Source organism: Myotis lucifugus, unplaced genomic scaffold, assembly GCF_000147115.1.
Source record: "Myotis lucifugus unplaced genomic scaffold, Myoluc2.0 scaffold_42, whole genome shotgun sequence".
Lineage (NCBI taxonomy): Eukaryota > Metazoa > Chordata > Mammalia > Chiroptera > Vespertilionidae > Myotis > Myotis lucifugus.
The window spans coordinates 4,226,313-4,248,057 of NW_005871090.1; the positions used below are offsets into that span (position 1 = coordinate 4,226,313).

General features: G+C 40.0%; 1 protein-coding gene across 1 annotated transcript in view; it reads right to left on the minus strand.

Moving 5' to 3' along the window:
* The window catches only part of SEL1L2 (SEL1L2 ERAD E3 ligase adaptor subunit), a 97,236-nt gene that overhangs the window by 6,621 nt on the left and 68,870 nt on the right, over positions 1-21,745 (minus strand). Inside the window, exons 13-16 of the mRNA XM_006087966.1 lie at positions 14,509-14,571; positions 13,861-13,948; positions 11,302-11,450; positions 9,832-9,906 (exon numbers count right to left, since the gene is read on the minus strand). Coding sequence (XP_006088028.1) covers positions 9,832-9,906; positions 11,302-11,450; positions 13,861-13,948; positions 14,509-14,571 — 375 coding nt within the window. The remainder of the gene's footprint in view (positions 1-9,831; positions 9,907-11,301; positions 11,451-13,860; positions 13,949-14,508; positions 14,572-21,745) is intronic.

Sequence of the window (21,745 nt, forward strand, 5' to 3'; positions counted from 1 at the left end):
GATGATATTGGAACAATTCTTTGAAAAACTTAATGGTCTTCAATGGGAAAAACTGTGAGAGATCATTCCAGCAAATGGAGTAATGTGACCAAAGATCAGGAGGGTTCAAGGTCTTTTGTGGGGGAAGGAAAAGTAGTCTAGAAGGTATATAGAGAAATAGTGGCATATCAAGCCATTATGGTCAAGGTAGGGTAGGTCAAGGTAAGAAGTATGGACTTCATTAGGCAATAGAAAGTCAATAACATTTATTTTTCTATTTGCTTGCTTATATTTTGTGTGTGTGTGTGTGTGTGTGTGTGTGTGTGTGTGTGTATGTGCATGTTTGGGGGGGGGGGAGAAAGGTGGAGAAATAATGCTACCAAAGTTATTTTTTATCAAGAATAACCTGATAGTATTTTGTTATATGGATTATGTATGGGTTAACTTAAGTAATGCTTATATCTGTAACAAATAACCCCCAAATAGCAGCGGCTTAACATATTTAGCATTCCACGTGGATGCTCCTGTTCAGTGGGGAATTTCCTTCTTGTGATCATGGAGGAACCCAAGCTCCTTCTGCCACATGGTTCGGACTGTCCCTACAGCCTCTGGGTCTCTCTGTTCAGCCAGTGGAAGGGGAAGGAGACTAGGGAGAAGCTCCATCTACTTCTCAGCCTCCTTAGACCAGAAGTGACACCTTCACCTTCACTCCCATTCCTTTGGATGTGACCGGAGCCTGGAGATGCAGCCTCTGACTAGGACACACACAGCAGCAGTGAGACCTCCCTGTGGATGGGCATTACAGGGAACTGGGGGACAGACCTATCTCTGCCACAGACTCAAAGGAAAATGCTAGAATGGGAGACTCCTGAGGAGCCTTTACAGAAGCCTATGTGAGTAGAAATTCCAGCCTGAACCAGGGGATGGGCAGAAGGAATGGGCAGGAGGGGATGGGCACCAGGTTTTGTCCCAGGTTAAATTTCTGAAGTAATTCTGAATCAAGTATAAATTGAGAAAGAGTTTCATAACAACTTGTGAGATGAATATAGAATTATATATAGAATGTAGAATTTCTAAATTTAGAATTGGGAGGTCATCTCCCAACTTCTCCCAGGTAGTTATTTTTTGTTCTCAGAACAATGGTGCAGTCAGCTCCGGGGCCACAGTTTAAGTAAAAAAATTTATTGAGCTTAATCAGAAGTAAAGAAATTGAGGAGTGAGATGCTTCTCGGTGAGGCTATTAGGATAACTCTCCTACACCACCCTAATACATACCAATGTTCTTTCCTAAAAATAGATGAGAACCATGACCCATATTTTTACACTGATTTACTTAGAGTTGATTTATATTTCACCTTCTTCTCCCAGTGGGCTTAAATACGGAGTTTACGAAACCTGATTCTATACTACACCCTTTTTGATTCTCAGAGAAAGCCTAGTAATAATATTATACTCACCTTTCCCACGGGTTTGCACAAGGATTAACTAATAAAGAGGATTGAGAAGTGCCTTGTTGAACAAATGTGTAATCACTAGATGATTTAAGTGCTGTGAAAGCCTGTTCTAATTGTTTTGCTTTCATTAACCATCCTTGGAACAAGCTCTGGGCTTTTAATTATCAGCATACTCATTTTGAGGATTAGAAAAGGTGGGATCTCCTTGTTAACCTGACTGTGAGATAACAAGCTTAATAAACCTGGCACCTGAGTACAGTACTTGGTTATTATTTTCTAATTGCTAAACAGAGGGAATTAATAAAGACAAGGAGCAATGGCCCTCATTGACTAAATCTAAAATTTCCATATCCAGGCCTGAGGTTGAGCACACCTGTGCATGTGTGCGCCTGTGTGTGTGTTTACGTGTAGAGACTTTCTGTAGAAAAATGTCTGTGAATGAGAGAGACTGATCAAAGTGCCCTGTGATAAAACAGGAACCCTGACAGAAAAAGAACAGAAACTCAGATAGAAACTTTAGAGTTTTTTCTAAATGTATGAAATGTATGTTTCAACAATTGTTATTTAACATTGTGAAGCAAGTGCCTAGGGGAGCCATCAGCAGTGACTCCAAGGAGGAAAATCCTCTGACACAGCTCGAGGTGGGGTGGGGGTAGGAGAGTTAATTTGAATTTAATCTATGGGGTGGGGGTCACTTTTATCTTTTATAGAAACTACATTCCTCTCACCATGATGGTTGTTTTCCATGGGGAATGATGAAGTAAAACTTTAATCTTTCTGTAGCTGCCTGGGGCAGGACAGGTATCACTATTCTGTTTTGCAGATGTGGTGACAGAGGGGAACTGGGAATGGCTCAATAACAGCCAAAGAATCACCTAATACAGCTATACAATCCAATCCCAATACCTCTCACTTCCCATAAACCAGTGGTTGGCAAACTCATTAGTCAACAGAGCCAAATATCAACAGTACAACGATTGAAATTTCTTTTGAGAGCCAAATTTTTTAAACTTAAACTATATAGGTAGGTACATTGTTATTAACTTAATTAGGGTACTCTAAGCTGGCCTTTGCTAAAAACGTCCTCAATCTGATTGAAGTATGTTTGCTGAGGTTGACCCCTTCCAACTCTCCCATCCACACTCGTCTTGTATACTTGTTTCGTCTGTCTCCTTTCGTTCATCCTCTCTATATGTCCAAACCATCTCAACATACCTTTCTCAATCCTCGACACTACATCTTCTTTCACTCCACAACGTTCCCTAAAATTAACTTAATAAACTTTACTTAAAGTTTTAAGTATTAGTTAAACTATAGGTACGGTGAATAAAACTTGATATCATACTTAATAATGATATTATTTATTGATAAAATTAAATTCCTTACAATTTACCTTACAATATCCATAAAATTAAATCATGACAATGACTGACAAACACTAATGTGAACAATGGCCTTGCATCTCCTTGGAAAGTTTGGGTAAGTCAGGTTTGTATGCTGTTTTTAATTTTAGGCACGATTTGCGGACGCGACTAGCACTAACCACTGCACAATGAGACTGCTGACTGACTGGCTACTCAACTTGTGCATGAATCGTGCGCACCTCCCCCGCGCTGGGTATCCCGCAGCCCGCCTGCACCACTTCTCCCGTCGCCCCACTGACCGACACCCCCCACTTCTTCTAACGCCACTTCTTCAAAATAGACTCGCCCAGGCCGAAAACCAACTTCTGCGCATGGGCCACGAAGTTTCAATCGCACTGTACATGCGCGCCCGCATGTGGTATTTTGTGGAAGAGCCACACTCAAGGGACCAAAGAGCCGCATGTTGCTCGACCACTGCCATAAACACAGGAAGCTTGCAGCTTCTAGAAATGGGGAAAACAGACTGGATTTGGGGTTAATATTCTTTCTACTGCTTAGGGTGCAAGGGCTGATGAAAAGTGATCAGCCAGCCTGGCCAGTGTTCTCAGTGGTTAAAGCACTGGCCTGTGCACTGAAGGGTGGCTGGTTTGATTTCCTGTCAAGGGCATGTACCTGAGTTGCAGGTTCAATCCACGGCCACAGTTGGGGCACATGCAAGAGGCAACCAATTAATGTGTCTCTCTCACATCGATGTTTCTCTCTCCCCCACCCACTCTTTCCTCTGTCTCTCTCCCCCACCCTCCCTTCCACTCTTTCTGCAAAGCAGTGGAAAAAATATCCTCGGGTGAGGATGAACAACAACAAGAAAAAGTGATCTGCCCAAAGGCCACAGGGCAGCACAGAAAGGCAGGGATCTCACTGCTGGATTGTTAGGACCTGACCAAGGTACGTACTTTGGTTGCAGTGTGGACCATTAGCCGATGTCACACAGGAAATTCCCTACCTCTAATTCTCAATTACTGGCACAATTGGAAGAAAAAAGAGAGCATTAAAAACAAACAAAAAAAGCACAGAAAAGCTGATAACCTTTCATTATTTGGCTCTGGAAATGCAGCCCAGAATATAAACACTGAAGTGAAATATATCCTTGAGTGTTAAGGATGACACAATGCAAGGCACAGTCTTTCCACAAAACACAAGGAGTCAGGCAGTCCTGGGTTCAAATTCTGACACTATTACTAACCTCTCTGTACTTCAGTTTTTTTAATTTTTTTAATATATTTTTATTGATTTCAGAGAGTAAGGGAGAGGGAGAGGGAAAGGGAGAGAGAGATAGAAACATCAATGATGAGAGAGAATCATTGATCAGCTGCCTCCTGCACGCCCCACACTGGGGATCAAGCCCACAATTGGGGCATATGGCCTGACTGGGAATCAAACCGTGACTTCCTGGTTCATAGGTCGATGCTCAACCACTGAGCCACACCGGCCTGGCCTGTACTTTGGTTCCTTGATGCCTACATTGAGGACAATTATAGGGCTTATTTCATTGAGTGGTTCTGTGATTTAAATAACAAACCAATACCTGGCTATTATCATTATTGATATTTAATACCTTTTTCACCCTGTCAAATACCAAAGCCCTTTTCTGCCTTAATTAATTACACTTACTGTCTAAGGCAGTGGTCGGCAAACTCATTAGTCAACAGAGCCAAATATCAACAGTACAACGATTGAAATTTCTTTTGAGAGCCAAATTTTTTAAACTTAAACTATATAGGTAGGTACATTGTTATTAACTTAATTAGGGTACTCCTAAGGCTTAGGTAGAGCCTCACTCAACGGGCCAAAGAGCCGCATATGGCTCGCGAGCCGCAGTTTGCCGACCACGGGTCTAAGGGATTTACCCAATATTTCCTTGTTTTGTTAGCTTTTTTTTAATGAATATGCCTCACCTCCTCAAGTCACATGTAATCTTTGAAGGATGGAGATCTATTATCTTGGGCCTCTCTACAGTGCTGACCACTGTGTCATATACACAGAGGGTGTTTCAGAAGACATTTCTGGATTAATGTCACTTCAGTGTCCACCTCTAACCTAATTTCCACTTTGTCCTTGTTACTAAGAGCTTAAGAGTCAATGGAAAAGGTCACTAGATAGAAGGGAGTCGGGGCAAGGTCCACCAGTATTTCTTGAAAGAAGCATGAATTTATAAATCCAATTGGCCAAGTCTAGATTTAGTCTACTCCTTAGTATTGTATTTGGGCATAAATGTAGGAAATAACTTCTACCTCAGAGGATTCTTAATAGGGTAAGTAATATGTGTTGGCACATGGGATGAACTTAGCAAATGTTAAGTCTTTTCCTTCCTTTCTCTACATTTTGATGACATCCATGAAATGCAAAACATTTATAAATTTCCCCGTCCTATAGAGCTGCCATTACCAGGTTTGGATTATTACCAATGCAATTACCTTTGTGGTACCTAAACCATGTTCATACATGTAGGCCAGATTGAACATGGCTTGTGCGCTCTGGTATTTATGGGCTGCAATGCTGTAATGTGTGGCTGCTGTTTGATAGTCCTTCTTAGTCCCATAGCCATAGTAATGGTAATCTCCAATTTTCACTCTGGCGAATGCATTGCCTGGTAGAAATATTAGGAAAAAAACATAAATGATTCATGTTCAGTTCCCAGCAACTCAACCTATCCTATATAATAAAAGAGAAAAATGCAAATTAGCCGTTCCTCTGCTATGCTCAAGCCACACCCACAAGCCATACCTACAAGCCACACCCACCAGAGTGACTATGCAAATTAACCCAACAAAGATGGTGGTTAATTTGCATACGCAGGTATCAGGCACCCCAGGAGGCGACAGCAGCTTCGGCCGAGGGCTCTCAGGACCTTCGCAGGCCCAGGAGATGAGGCCGTAGCCACGCCCATGGGCTCCCAGGACCTTTGCCAGTCCGGTGCCAGTCCGGGAGGTGAGGCTGCCCACACCTAGCCATGCCTGCGGGCTCCTGGGACCTTCGCAGGCCAGGGAAGCGAGGCCGTAGGCACACTGGTGGGCTCCTAGGACCTTCGCTGGCCCTGGGAGGAGAGGCTGTAGCCACACCTGTGGGCTCCTGGGACCTTGCCGGCAGAGAGCAGGAGGTTTGGCGGACTTGGCAGAGCAGGAGGCCGCTGGACATAGAGCAGAGTGAGAGAGAGGGCAATCTGGAAAATGTATATCATTTGGACAGACTTCCCCTTTGCTACAACATCAAGTAAATTCCCCATCAGATCCTTTTTCATCAGAGAAATTTAGTGATAGGCAAAATTCACATCAAACAGTCATTCCACCACAACTATGTTTGAGAATTGCATCCTCATGTACTCCATTTTCGCTGAGAAGGCAGTTCCTACCGGTATTGGTAGTACTTGTTGATGACTGTTCTCTAGACATATTCTGTTATCGCCACCACCTTCTTTCAACTTCAAAGGCACGTTGGTCTTTAGACATTTTCTGTCAATAACACCGGTGTTTTTTGGCATCAGAGCAACGTTTTTCCAGTAGCTGGTGGTCAGATACATCCTGTCGCAGGCGCCACCTTCTTTCAAGATCGGATGCACGCTGCTCTGCAGACATTTCCTGTTGATAACGCCAACATCTTTAGGCTGCAGAGCTACGTTGTATCAACAGTTGTTCTTTAGACATAGTCCCACCTCTCTATTGTCAAGGTCTGAGATGCAGGTGAATGAGAGTCCTGGCTGTCAGGCCGCTGAGAGCAGTCTGACCAATGGCTGATTCTGTGGAGGTGGGACCTCCTCTTCCCTGCTGTCAGTTTCCACAACTGTGATGAGGAAGCTGGTGTGACAGAGGGAGCCGTGCCCTCCAAGCTGCCCTCTCTCTCGCTCTGCTCTATGTCCAGCGGTCTTCTGCTCTGTCAAGTCCTCCAAACCTCCCGCTCTCCACTGGCAAGGTCCCAGGGAGCCCGCGGGCGTGGCTAGGCACGGGCAGCCTTGCTCCCGGGCCTGCAAAGGTCCTGGGAGCCCACGGCTGCGGCCGCCGTCGCCTCCTGGGGCGCCTGACACCTGCATATGCAAATTAACCACCATCTTTGTTGGGTTAATTTGCATAGTCACTCTGATTGGCTTGTGGGCGTGGCTTGTGGGTGTGGCTTGAGCATAGGAGAGGGACAGCTAATTTGCATGTTTCTCTTTTATTATATAGGATTCTTTTCCCTGACTTCCATTATCAAATCCATCCCCAAGTTGGTTCTACATCTAAAACATACCTATTTCTTTTTTTAAAAAATATATTTTATTGATTTTTTACAGAGAGGAAGGGAGAGGGATAGAAAGTTAGAAACATTGATGAGAGAGAAACATCAATCAGCTGCCTCCTGCACACGCCCCACTGGGTATGTGCCCGCAACCAAGGTACATGCCCTTGACAGGAATCGAACCTGGGACCCTTGCATCTGCAGGCCAACGCTCTATCCACAGAGCCAAACCGGTTAAAACATACCTATTTCTTATATTCTCCTCCACCATCTAGTCCAAGCCTGGAGTACTACAATAGCTTCCAAAGTGTCCTTCTATTAATCTATTCTCCATACAACAGCCAAGATGATCTTTAAAAATGTAAAATTAAATAATCTTATTCCCCTGTGCTAAATCCCCCCAGTGCTTCAGTTTGCACTTGGAATGATTTCCAGATGTCTTACCTGACCTACAAGTCATGCCTTTTCTGCCTCCCTGACTAGCTAGCCTTCTCACATGTCACTTTCTTGATATCCTCTAGCCTTCCTAATATTCCTTAAACACACTTGAGTTCATTCGTATGATCTGACGTATATCACTAAGGGCTACAGGACTCCTTCCAAATTCCATTTGGCCTAGTGCAATGCCTAAAATCCTTTGGAATTGATTATTTTGGGTACTGAAGTTCTTTTAATTTTTCAGAATCCTCTATTAAAATGTAACACCACGAGCCATCTTTAGCCCTTTCTGAGTAGAGGTAACGTCATAAAATCCTTAAGCTTCCAAGACATTAGTTATCAGGGTTTTCTTCTCAGGTACTTCAAAATGTACAGGTAGCTGGCAGCAAGACCGTACAGAAGCAATGCCCAAAAGAGGGGTCTGCAGGGACCTAGAGAGGTAAGAGGCCCCAGGAGCCCTGTGAGAAACCCACTCAATCTCTAATTTTGCCCAAAGCTGCCTTCCTTTGACTCCAAGATTCCTTCTGGGCCATAAACACAAAAGGACAGGTCTTCTGTGTACTTCTGAGCTGTACAAGCAGTAAGCAGGACCCCTGGAATCTCTAAGAATAGAAGGAGGTAAACAGCAGGGTCTCCAGAGGACTCGGCTGCACCCTAATTAGGGAGATAACTGGGGGCATGTGGGGATCCCGACAGGCTCCCAGGGGTCACTTGACAAGGGTAGGGATTTCCCCTTCAATTTCATAGTCACAGGACGGTGGTGATTGAGTCCTGATGGTTCACCACCCTCCTCACACACAGTAACTGCTGAAAGAAGCACCACCAGTGACTGAGTAGAAACTTTTATTATCAGATTTCCTAACTGATTAGAAACTTTCATTATCAGATTTCCTAACCTCAAGGGAGCCACATCTTTGGGGATACTCATGCCTGACCTCTCTTGTGACAGGTAATTATTTTTAGCGGCCTAACATTCTTATGTTGGTGAATTCTGTTTAATATTAATATCCCCTCATTTTCTTTTGTGTATGTGTATCTGTCATTTTTCCTTTTTATTGAATTTATTGGGGTGACACTGGTTAACAAAATTATACAGGTTTCAGGTGCACAATTCCACAATACATCATCTGTACACTGTATTGTGTGTTCACTACCCCAAGTCAAGTTTCCGTCCATCACCATTTATTCCCTCTCCCCTCATTTTCAATGGCTCTTTTCCTTGGTGCAATTTTCACACCATTTCCTGGCTTTGAATAAACAAGTATTTGTTGAAATTGGGCTAATTTGCCATAGCTGAGAGGTTGCTGGTGTTGTTTCCCCACTCCAAACAAGGTCTTTATTACATTTAGAAAATATAGACTTCTTTTTTAGGGAATTTCTCACTAAAATTGGCTGGATGGCTTGCTGCTGTGTTACCAACTCAGCTGGGTGTGAGGAGGCACCACTGTGACTTTTTCTTCTGCCTCATATTAACATCAGCTGAGAATCATTTTTTATCCCCTTCCCTTCTTGTAGAAAAGGGTGATTTGGCCTCAGCATGAGATGATTTTAAGAAACTTAATTGGAAGCAAAATTGCTCTCTTACTGCAAGAGAGTTCCTCACATATCCAAATGCCAACAGTGACAGCTTTGCAGTATCTCTCCGCTCTCAGTAATATAATTGTAGGGAAAGAATGGAATGAGACATAGTGATGCAAATGCCACTTGTCAAAGCTTCCCCCCCAATGCTATCTTAACATTCCTTATGGCATGTGAGCATGTGATCCCTATAAGCGGGGCTCCAGGAAGGGAAGATGATCTGGCCAATTAACTCTGTTGTTTTTTTGTTTGTTTTCTGATGCTAACATGCTAATGGTTATAATAAAGATCTGAAGTTTGTGGCAATCATCAATGTGATATTTTAAAAGAGAAATCAAGCAAGTCTGAGATCCGTAAGTAATTTTACCTATAAACTAATTGAGACATAACATAGACCACACTTTTGATTAAATTCAGAAAAAACTCAGCAAATGAGTGACTGAAGCCAGACCAAGAAAACTAGATTCTTGAGTGAAACTGTCATGTGTCAAACAACTGCTCTGGTGCCATCGAGACAGAGCCACAGAAGAATTCATACGGTTTGCTAAACTGAGACTTGGAGAATAACAAAGAAAAGAAAATGTTGGAAATGACCTGTAACCAAAGGCTGATCCTAACATCAGTACAATCTGAAATACCACCTACTGGTGCACCTTTTTGCCTATTGCCCAAGAACTCAGCTGGAGCAAATAAGGTGAATAATGGTGGACAGGGAACAGGTAGGTGCTCATTTTTATCTGGTTCTATACCTTGAATGGCAGCTCGATTCCACAGGAGAAGTGCCATTGGATACATCTTCTCTTTTTCAATAATTTTAGCCTTTTCTAAAAAAAAAAAGGAGACATCCCATTAGGAAGACTTAAAATACCCCTGTAATAAAATCATATATGAATATGTATGATTAGGGAATTTTAACTTATCTTACTAGATTCCAAAATGAATGCTGAATTGCTTTGAGCTACTTCATACCCCATTTCTGCAAGTAGTGCATACTGAACAAGAGAAGAATCTATATCACCATCCTTATAGGCAAAGTATGCTGTGAGGAATTTCTCAGCCCAGTGGCCTAGTTCACAGACACCTTTATAAAGCTGTATGTGGGAAAAGAAATCAAGCAGACTAGTTAGACAATATACTTCATTCCAGGTAAAAGATAAATGACATCCGTCTTCAGCTCCTGCTGGCTGGTCAGGCAAGCATTTCCAGTCTAAAGCATGGCTTTTGCAAATTATTTATTGTTAAGAGTTAATTCCTTTTATAGACTCAAAGATTACAAGTGCATTTTTTTTTTGGTCTTGAGCTGAAACTTCCTGAGGCTTATTTTATGTTTTGTAATGAACTTTCCTGACTTACAGGTGATCTGGCAGAACAAGACTACATTGACTTCTGTTTTTTTAAAAGGGCCTTTCTGGACACTGCTGCTCTGCAAGGGCGAGTTATAAGGTCACAGCTGATAGGGAAAGGAGAGAATGAAGGGAAGAAAGTGCCTGGGGCTGTAGGTGACATAATCACAAGGGAGCTGTGAGAGTTCTATGGGGACAAATGTCAACTTAGCTGAATAGCCCTTATGTAACCAAAAGAGGTTAGCCATACATAATTCATTAGGAAGTTGGCAAAGGAGCAAATCTAAAGATAGATTATTAGCTGGCAGCTTTTGAACTGAGTTTCAGAGGGGCCAGATTGCAACATGGATATATTTATATTTGTGCAGCTGAAGTATTTAATAAATCAATAAAGGACATTAAGATCCTAAAAGCATTCTTTTGAAAAGTACATCACTGGCTCAGGCTGAAATAATTCACTTTGTCATCCAAATCATCAAATACCTAAAGACCCTGCTTTTTGGGAGGAAGTGAACTACATTTTCCAGGCTCGATCAAGCCTTTTGATTCCCAAATTGCATTGCCTAATCCCACTGGAAGCGCCAAATTGTCCTGGTGATTTGATTGAAGGCTGAAACAGAGCTCCTTAACTGCATTTGAGGGAGCTCTGAACTTGATGAAAAGCCAAATGCAAGAGGAGAGGGATCATTTCTTTTCCTCCATTTCCAACTTGAGTTACATCAGTGCATTCCCTCCCTAACCAATGTCAGTGCTCACATTGCTAACTGGGAGAAAAGAGGTGATATCTATAAAATCAAAGGCACCAACAATTTAAGGGCAGTATAGCCTCTTCTGTATGATAAATGAAAAGTGCTTTCAAAACATCTCATTATTTACCTCCACAGCAGTTCTGCATGACCTTAACACTCCTGCTCCTGTTGCGTACATCTCAGCCAGGTAGTAGATGGCGAGGGGCTGCCCACTCTGAGATGCCAAGTAAAAATATTTGAAGGCAAGTTTATAATCCTTCCATACTCCAGAGCCAGCTGAAAAGTAAAATGATTTTGAGCCATCTCTTATTTATTTTTTACATTATAATCGATGGATATATGGTCATAGTGATGCCTGCTATATCAAATAGGATGGGAAAATCCAACCTAAAGTTAAGCTGTTCTAGTGCCACTGTTTTTTTTGTTTGTTGTTTTTTTTGGAAAGGTGGTGGTGGTGGTGGTGGTGATTTTGATTATAAGAATATAGAAATCCTTGTTCTTGACCCATTCAGAAAACTGAAGGACTGTTTAGTTTCATGAAAATATCTTCTCAATATGAAAAGGAGACCAAATGCTGGTCTCTGAGGACCAGAGCCCCACCATGATGTATCTCTGCATCCTTGTCATCTTTATACCAGGAGACCAGTATAGTTCCTCCCAGCCATAACTATGGAGTTTGCAGCAGGCAGGGGGCTCTGCTGGGACTCAACTCATGGTTGAGCAAGGGGCAGAGAATCAATATACTCCCAGCAGCTGGGATTTTTGTCTTGGCTCTCTCTTTTGTGAGTTGGGCACCTCTAGGTACTCCATTTGCAAAAGGAGGAGCTATCCCTAGTTGGTCCTTAAATTCCTCTCCTGCATTAACATTTAATAGCCTTCAGAAGTATGTCATGTAAAGGCTACTAGCAAAGGCTCTAGAGGCAGATTGCTTGGTTTTGAATCCCAGTTCACTGAGATCTTGGCCAAGATGTTTAACCACAGTATAGCTCAGTTTGCTCATCTATAAATGGTGGGATACCCACTAGAGAACTAAATGAGTTAATACATATAAAGACTAATAAACTTTAGCTGTTACTATTACTGTTATTCTAGAAGCTTAAGGAGTCTGATGGATCCTGAGCCTGTGACTTGGAAAGAACTAGAAGAATAAGGGCATGTTAGGCAAGCCCCCAAGACAGTGCAGAACAGGCCCTGCCCCAGCTTCTGTGGAAAATGCCAGCCAACTTTTTGGCCAGATCTGACCTTCTTGATGATGTGGTCTGCAGCTACGCCACCCCCAACTCTGACAGGAAGGACTTAATGGGAAGACTCATGTTGTTCAGATTGCCTGGTACTTGTCTTGGCCACCCCTGCCTCCTCTCAGTCCCCACAGAGATGATGACAGAACTTCATGGCTTTCTGAGACCTCCTAGCCCAATCACTCTATCTTTTTTCTCAGATTACAACTTTGTACCTTCTAACTCACTGAGGAAACCCTCGCTTTGTCTTTCCTCTTGCCTCTTTCCTGTGATCCCCAGATTTACATACGCATCATTCTGCCTTCCTGCCTTCATCTTTGAGGATGAGAAGTCCCTCCTCTCTGTGAAGTATACAGATCCTAATGCCACTCTACATTTTCCAGAACCCCTTTTCATCAATTATCTCATTTCTCCCATGATTCATTAACCATCTCTATTGGCTGGCTTTATTTCCTCTGTCAAAAATTATACTCATAACTCTCACCATCTTAAAAACAACTCCCTCTTAGTTTTCAGTCCCCTTCATGCCACCATCACATCTCTCTCCTTACATTTAAAGGTGCAGTACTTCCAAGAATATTTTTATTTCACTGTTCCCTCACAGTTCAACCCATTGTATCTGGCTTCTACACCAACCTGTCCAATAATCTCACTAACATCCTCAATATTGACAAGTCCCATGGATACTCAACTCCTCTTTTTTAAAATTGAGAACCAGGCTTCTTGCTGCATTTAGAAGGATGCTCACTCATTTACTCTTTCTTGAAAGTTCCATCCTTTGGCTTCCTTAAGATAACCCCCCTCTCCCCACCTCTGACCAAGCCTTTCCAGCCTTCTTGTGACCAGTCTTCTCTGTTCGTCATTTTAATGGCACTGAGGATCACCATATTTCTAACCATGGTCCACTGCTTCTCCCTCTCACACTCTCATTTGCAACCTAAGTTATTCTTAACAAACACCTGCAAGTTGATGTTTGTCATGTCCCAAATGTTTTTCTCTAACTTTGACCTTTCTTGTGAATTTCTTTTTAAAAAAATATATTTTTATTGATTTCAGAGAGGAAGGGAGAGGGAGAGAGAGAAACATCAATGATAAGAGAGAATCACTGATTGGCTGCCTCCTGCACACCCCATACTGGGAATCAAGCCTACAACCCTGGCATGTGCTCTTCACTGGAATCGAACCCGGGACCCTTTAGTCCACAGGCTGATGCTCTATCCGTTGAGCCAAACCAGTTAGGGCTCTTCTGAGTTTCATACTTGCTTCTGGGTATATGTAGTATTGAATATCACAAGGCAACTCAACCTTTTCAAAGGGGTGTTTCCTGACTCTGCACCTCTTTGCCTACTCAAATTGCTGCCTGAATGTTCTATCTAAACCACACATACCAGTCCTTTGATTTTTGTTTAAAAAGGAGCAAAGTTAATAATCATATTCATAGCACTTACAGTAGTACATGAAGCCTAATTGAAACTGTGCGTTGGGCCATCCTTTCTCTGCAGCTTTCTGAAAGTATTTAAGTGCTTCACCATAATTCTGCAAGATAATTACACTCTATTATTCAGAGGTAGAGATATAACTCCATGGTAACAATTGCCTTCTACTTAAAAAAAAAGAGTATAGATAGTGCCCTTTGTGATTTAGGCTAATTAAAATAGTATCAGAAGTATTATACATTTTGTTTCATTATTAAATTATATTAGGAAATAATTATCTCATTTTTCAATGTAAATTATGACTTTTCCTACATTGATAGTAAGTTTTGTTAGACATTGGGGAAGGTCACTCAAAGACAGAGGTTATCAAAATTTGTCTATCAAAAAAATCCTCAGGGGTTAGATGATTTCTAAAGTTACTATTACATTTGGCTATTATTCCTTAGGTAATGATTAGGGTTTGTAATTCTTGTCACATGGCTATTCTATGTCTCTTTGGCAAACATTTCACTAGAGTATTTTATTCTCTATTATCAGATGTGATAGTTTGGCAAACCAGGTAATAGACACTAATTTTTTTAAAATTAATCAATGACCATGAATTTTACTTTGTAAGTTGCTAGAAACATGTTGAAAAGATAATGAAATTATTTAACTTACCACAGGAACGCCTTTTCCGTAAAAATAAAGAAGACCAAGCCCATGAAGACCAATTGCATTACCCTAAAACAGTTTTAAAAATCCAAGTTAAGTTTCAGAAGAATTCATGATAAATAAAATTACTGAAAAATCATTCAAAATATTTGAAATTCACCCATAGTGATTAATCAAGGCAGTTTAATCAGGCAGTTGGCAAGTTATTCTGACCCTCTCTAGTTTCTCCTTTCAGACCTTCATAACTCCCTCTGACTGAAAAAAAGAAGAGGAAAATGAAAGTCAAATCTTTCCTCCATTCTTTCATTCAGATTTCATTTATTGCTCTCCTTGTGTGTGACTCCATAAGAGGCATGGGGCAGAGGAGGGAGGTGAAATGTAGAAGATGAACAAACCATGATCCTTGTCTTAGAAAGTTCATAGTTAGTGGGCTCTAACTCACTAGGTAGCTCTTCTTATCTTAAAATGCTCATGTCAAATGTGGTAAGTCCTATAATAGAATGTGGTGGGTTCCTAGAAGAGGGATATTCAACCGTCTGGATCAGCTTAGGGTCTGAGGGACTTGAGTTGTCAGACTTAGCTACATTTGAGCTTCGTCTCGGACTATATATAGGAGTTTTCAGGAAGGGAGAAGTCTATCCAGACACTGTTACCTGCTTTGGTCAAAGGAGGTTACCACAAATGGCCAAATAACATTTTAGTGTGTGAATTTCAATCAAGTCATTATGAATGGTCAAGCATTGTTGGTATATGTTACCTTATGCAAACATACCTTATGGAAGGAGTACTTAAGCATTTTAGCATTTAGCACATATTCAAATATACACTGAGTGGCCAGATTATTATGACCACCTGACGTTTGTAGGCAAATTAGCTATAATTTCACGCTGAAGTTGCTAGAGGGCCAGACCATTATAAATAGGGAAGCAGGTTGTTTACCCTGACAGTAGAAGTGATTTTTTTCTGAAGATATGACTAAACAATGCGATTTAACAGCCTTTGAACGTGGGATATATATGAACGTGAGTGGCCAGATTATTATGACCACCTGACGTTTGTAGGCATATTAGCCGTACACTGCATCATATGGGATATGGAAGCCCAAGGCCTGTTTGAACACCTTTGCTCTCTGCAGTTACCAAGATAAAACGTCTCCAATTCACACAGGAACACAAGGATTGGACAGTCGCGCATTGGAAAAAAGTCATGTGGTCCGATGAATCACGTTTCCAGTTGCATCATGCAGATGGCAGAGTGAGAATTTGGCAGAAACAGCATGAAAGCATGCACCCCACATGCATGAGTACAACCCTTCAAGCTGGTGGGGGCAGTGTTATGGTTTGGGGCATATTTTCCTGGCATGATTTGGGCCCTTTAATTCGTGTGGAACAACGTCTGAATAGCACAACATACCTAAGTATCGTTGCTGAACAAGTTCATCCTATCATGTTGATGGCGTGTCCCAATGGAGATGGCTTCTTCCAACAAGACAATGCACCATGCCACGGTGCTCATATTGTGCAGGAGTGGTTTCAAGAACATGAGGGGGACTTTACCTTGCTTAGGTGGCCCCCACCCCACAATCACCAGATCTCAATCCAATTGAGCATTTGTGGGATGAAGTTAAAAGAGCCATCAGGCAGCTGGTTCCACAACCATCAAATCTCACAGAACTGGACAGTGCTTTTCATCAGGCACGGTGTCCGATTCCTCGAATCACCTTTCAACATCTTGTGGAGTCAATGCCATGAAGAATCGCTGCAGTATTGAAGGCAACAGGTGGCCCAACGAAGTACTGATGGGGTGGCCATAATAATCTGGCCACTCATAATAATATATATCCCATGTTCAAAGGCTGTTAAATCACATTGTTTACCCATATCTTCAGAAAAAAATCACTTCTACTGTCATGGTAAACAACCTGCTTCCCTATTTATAATGGTCTGGCCCTCTAGCAACTTCAGCGTGAAATTATAGCTAATTTGCCTACAAACGTCAGGTGGTCATAATAATCTGGCCACTCAGTGTATTTATGTTTAGCATATTAATCATTGATGAAAGTAACTTCCCTACCAGAAAACTCATTTTTTCTTTCTATCTCCCATCATGCATTTCATCCTGTAGTAACTGAGTAAGGAATAGGAAACTCTCCAGAATTCTTACCACCTAAATGTAATTATTGTGGGTGAAGCCAGAGTACTCCTCAGTGATACAGGAATAGCACCTAACTAGAGAAGGCATAGTTAAAAGACTACTTTAAGATTCCAAAGTTTGGGCCTATGAATATGAAAGGGCCAGCCATTGTAAGAGTTCTTAAGAGTTGTGCACCTGTATTTAAAGCAGGTGGTATATGTCTGCTTTTTAAGAAAAATATATTTTTATTGATTTCAGAGAGGAAGGGAGAGGGAGAGAGAGAGAGAAACATCAATGATGAGAGAAAATCATTGATCAGCTGCCTCCTGCATGCCCCCTAATGGGGACCGAGCCCGCAACCCTGGGCATGTCCCCTTGACCGGAATCAAACCTGGGACTCTTCAGTCTGCAGGCCAATGCTCTATCCACTGAGCCAAACTGACTAGGGCTATGTCTGCTTTCTTGTCTCTTCTCCCTGACAACATCTACTTGTGGTCTTAGGAGTACTGTAATAGTCTGGTCTGGGGATAGTAATGCCTGGTGTGATGGATGTGATAAAGTCTAGTGAGTCTGTCTTCTAGTTATCCTCATCTAAGGGTTGAGAAAAAAGGAAGGGAAGGAAAATGAGAGGAGAGAAAGGAGAAAGAGAGAAGGTGAAAGGTAAGAATAGTGGAGTCAAATTTCTCTAAGAGAGTCCCTGGGAAACCAGAGTCTCATTGGATGACTCACCAACTGTTTAAGCCCACACGCCTTTTTAGAACTTTCAGATCAGGAGTAACCATGCAGGTATGTAAGATGGACATTAAACCAGGTTATTAGGTGGTTGGGACTGAGGAAAGCCAGAGAGTGCCTGTCCTGTCTAAAGGTAGCAGCAGGTCCACAGCTCTCTGCTCCAGGAAGTTTTTTTTTAAAAAAATAAATATATATTTCATTGGCAAATTCTGGGAAAATATACATCAAACTATTAACTATGACAATAAGATTATGAGACATTTCACTTTCTAAGAAGATATCGGACTTTTTTGGTTTTCATCTTTTTTATTTTTTAATTAAAATTTTTTTTCAGTTACAGTTTACATTCTGTATTCTTTTGTATTAGTTCAGCATAGTGGTACTTTACATCTCCATGACTAATTTGTAACTATAAATCTGTACTTCTTAATCCATTCACTTTTTCACACAGTCTCCCAACTCCTGTCCCCTCTGGCAACAATCAGTCTGTTTTTTTGTATCTATGAGTTTGTTTCTGTTTTGTTTGTTCATTTATATTGTTCTTTATATTCCACATATGTTGTGTCATATGGTATTGGTCTTTCTCTGTCTGGCTTATTTCACTTAGCATAATACTCTCTAGGTCCATCCATGCTGTTGCAAATGGTAAGGTTTCATTCATTTTTATGGCTGAGTAATATTCCATTGTATATATATACCACCACTTTTTTATCCACTGGTCTACTGATGTGCACTTGGGTTATTTTCATATTTTGGCTATTGTAAATAATGCTGTGAATACAGGGATGCATATATTTTTGAGTTATTGTTTTGGGTTTCTTAGATATATATCCAGAAATGGAATTGCTGGATCATAAGGTAGTTCCATTTTAATTTGAGGAACCTCCATACTGTTTTTCATAGAGGCTGCACCAATTTGCATTCCCATCAGCAGTGCAAAGGGTTCACTTTTCTCCACATTCTCATCCACACATTTATTTATTGCTGATAGCCATTCTGATAGGTGTGAGGTGATATCTCATTGTGGTTTTAATTTGTATTTCTCTGATGATTAGTGATGTTGACCATCTTTTCATATGTCTACTGGCCATCTGTGCATCCTCTTTGGAGAAGTGTCTATTCAGGTCCTCTGATCATTTTTTAATTGGATTGTTTGTTTTAGGTTGAGTTATATGAGTTCTTTATACATTTTGGGTATTAACCCTTTGAGTTATCATTAGTGAATATTTTCTCCCATTTAATAGGTTGTCCTTTTGTTTTGTTGATGGTATCCTTTGCTGTGCAAAACCTTTTTAGTTTGAGGTAACCCATTTGTTTACATTTTCTTTTGTTTTCTTTGTCTGAGGAGAAAAGATATTGCTAAGAGAAATATCAGAGAATTCACTGCTTATGTTTTCTTATAGGAATTTTATAGTTTTGAGTCTTCCATTTAAGTCTTTAATCCATTTTGAGTTCATTCTTGTATATGGTCTAGTATCATTTTTTGCATGTATCTGACCAATTTTCCCAACATTATTTATTGATATAAACCGTCTTTACCCCATTGTATATTCTTGCCAACTTTGTCAAACATTAATTGACCAAATAGGTGTGGGTTTATTTCTGAGCTCTCTATCCCATTCCATTGATTTTTATGCCTGTTTTATGCAAGTACCATGCTGTTTTGATTACTATAGCCTTGTAATATAGTTTGATATCAGGTAGCATGATATCTCCAACTTTGTTCTTTTTTTCTCAAGATTGCTGTGGCTATTTGGAGTCTTTCGTGGTCCCATATAAATTTTGGGGTTACTCAAGTTTCATGAAAAATGCCATTGATATTTTGCTAGGAATTGGTTGAATCTATTTATTGCTTTGGGTAATATGGACATTTTAACAATGTTAATTCTTCCTATCCATGAGCATAGTATATGCTTCCATTTATTTGTATCTTCTTCCATTTCTTTTTTCAGTGTCTTATAATTTTTTAAGTACAGGCCTTTTGCCTCCTTTGTTAAATTTATTTCTTAAGTACAGTATTTTATTTTTTGATGCAATTGTAAATGGGATTGTTTTATTAGTTTCACTTACCAATAGTTCATTACTTAGTATAAAAATGTAACCAATTTCTGAATATTTATTTTGTATCCTGCTACTTTACTGAATTCACTTATCAATTCTAGTCATTTTCCCCCCATGGAATCTTTATAGTAATTGATATACATTGTCATGTCATTGCAAATAATGACAGTTTTACTTCTTCTGCTCTAATTTGTAGTCAGTCTGTTCAGATTTTCTGTATCTACTTGATTCAGTTTTGAAAGATTGTATGTTTCTAGAAATTTATCCATTTCTTCCATATTATCCAATTTGTTGTCACGTAGTAGTTTGTAATATTTTTTTATAATCCTTTGTATTTCTATGGTGTGGTGTCAGTTACTTCTCTTCTTTCAATTTTTATTTTATTTATATGGGTCCTCTCTTTTTCTTGATGAGTCATTTATCTTTACAAAGAAACAGATTTTGGTTTCACTGATCTTTTGCATATTTTTAGACTCTATTTCATTTATTGCCACTCTAATCTTCATTATTTCCTTTCTTCTACTCATTTTGGACTTTGTTCACTGCTCTTCCATTAGTTCTTTTAGGTGTAAGGTTAGATTATTTATTTGAGATTTTTCTTGTTTCTTGAGATAGGCCTGTAATGCTATAAATTTCCCTCTTAATACTGCTTTCACTGTGTCCCATAGATTTTGAGTTTTCATGTTTCCATTTTTATTTGTCTCAAGGCATCATTTGATTTCTTCCTTGATTTCCTTATTAACCCATTCATTATTTAGTAACATATTATTTAGCCTCCATGTGTTTGTGTGTTTTTCAGTTTATGTCTTATAATTGATTTCTAGTTTCATAGCATTATGATCAGAGGAGATATTTGATATAGTTTCAATCTTCTTAAATTTATTACAACTTGTTTTGTGTCACAGCATGTGGTCTTTCCTAGAAAATATTCTGTACTTTTAACAGAATGTATATTCTGCTGCTTTGGGATAAAATGCTCTGGAAATATCAATTAAATCCATCTGATCTAGTGTGTCATTTAAGGCTTCTTTTTCCTTTTGATTTTCTATTTGGAAAATCTATCCATTGTTATCAATGAGGTATTAAAATCCCCTAGTATGACTATTACGGTGGACCTCTTTTTCCTTTATATCCACCAAGATTTGCTTTATGTATTTAAGTGCTCCTATGTCAGATGTATATTTAAAAGGGTTATATCCTCTTGTTGAATCGTTCCCTTTCTCATTATGCAGTATCCTTGTCTCTTATTATATAGACTTTGTTTTAAAGTACATTTATTCTTACCGAAGTACTGCTACCCCAGCTTTTTAAATTTCCATTTGCATAAAATATCTTTTTCCATCCCTTTATTTCAGTCTGTGTGTGTCTTTCATTCTGACGTGGGTCTCTTGCAGACAGCATATATACTGGTCTTGCTTTCTTATCCATTCAGTTACTCTATATCTTTTGATTGGAGTACTTAAACCATTTACATTTATAGTGACTGTTGATAGGTACATATTCATTGCTACTTTATTCTTTATAACTATGTTCCTTTATTTCCTCTTTCTTCTTCTTATAGACGTCCCTTTAACACTGCTTGTAATACTGGGGCGGTGGTATTAAACTTCTTTAGCTTTTCTTGTCTGGGAAGCTCTTTCTCATACATTTTAAAATGATAGCCTTGCTGGGTAGTCTTGGTTGCAGGTCTTTGTTTTTCATAACTTTGCATATTGTATGCATATCCCTTCTGGCCTGAAATGTTGCTGTTGAGAAATCAGCTCTTAGGGGAACTCCTTTGTTGGCAACTAACTTTCTCTTGCTGCTTTTAAGATTCTCTCTAACCTTTGCCATTTTAATTAGGATGTATTTTTGTGTGGGCCTCCTTGGGTATAACTTGTTTGGGGCTCTCTGCATTTCTGGATTTGTATGTCTTTTTCCTTCACTGGATTAGGGAAATTTTCAGTTATTCTTTCTTCAAATAGGTTCTCAATCCCTTGATTACTCTCTTCTCCCTCTGGTACCCCTATGGTACAGATGTTGTTACACTTCATGTTATCCTTAAAGTCCTCATTTTTCAAAACACTTTTTTTGTTTTTGCTGTTCTGATTGAGTGTTTTCTGCTACTTTGTCTTCCAAATCATGGATTCGATCCTCTGCTGAATCTAACCTATTGTTGATTCCTTCTAATGTTTTTTTCATTTCAGATACACTATTATATTTTTTATTTCTGACTGGTAGTTCTTTTTTATGGTTTATGTATTCTTTCTTTAAGCTGTTGAAATTCTTGCTAACTTCTTTGAGCATTTTTATAACCATTGTTTTGCATTCTATATCT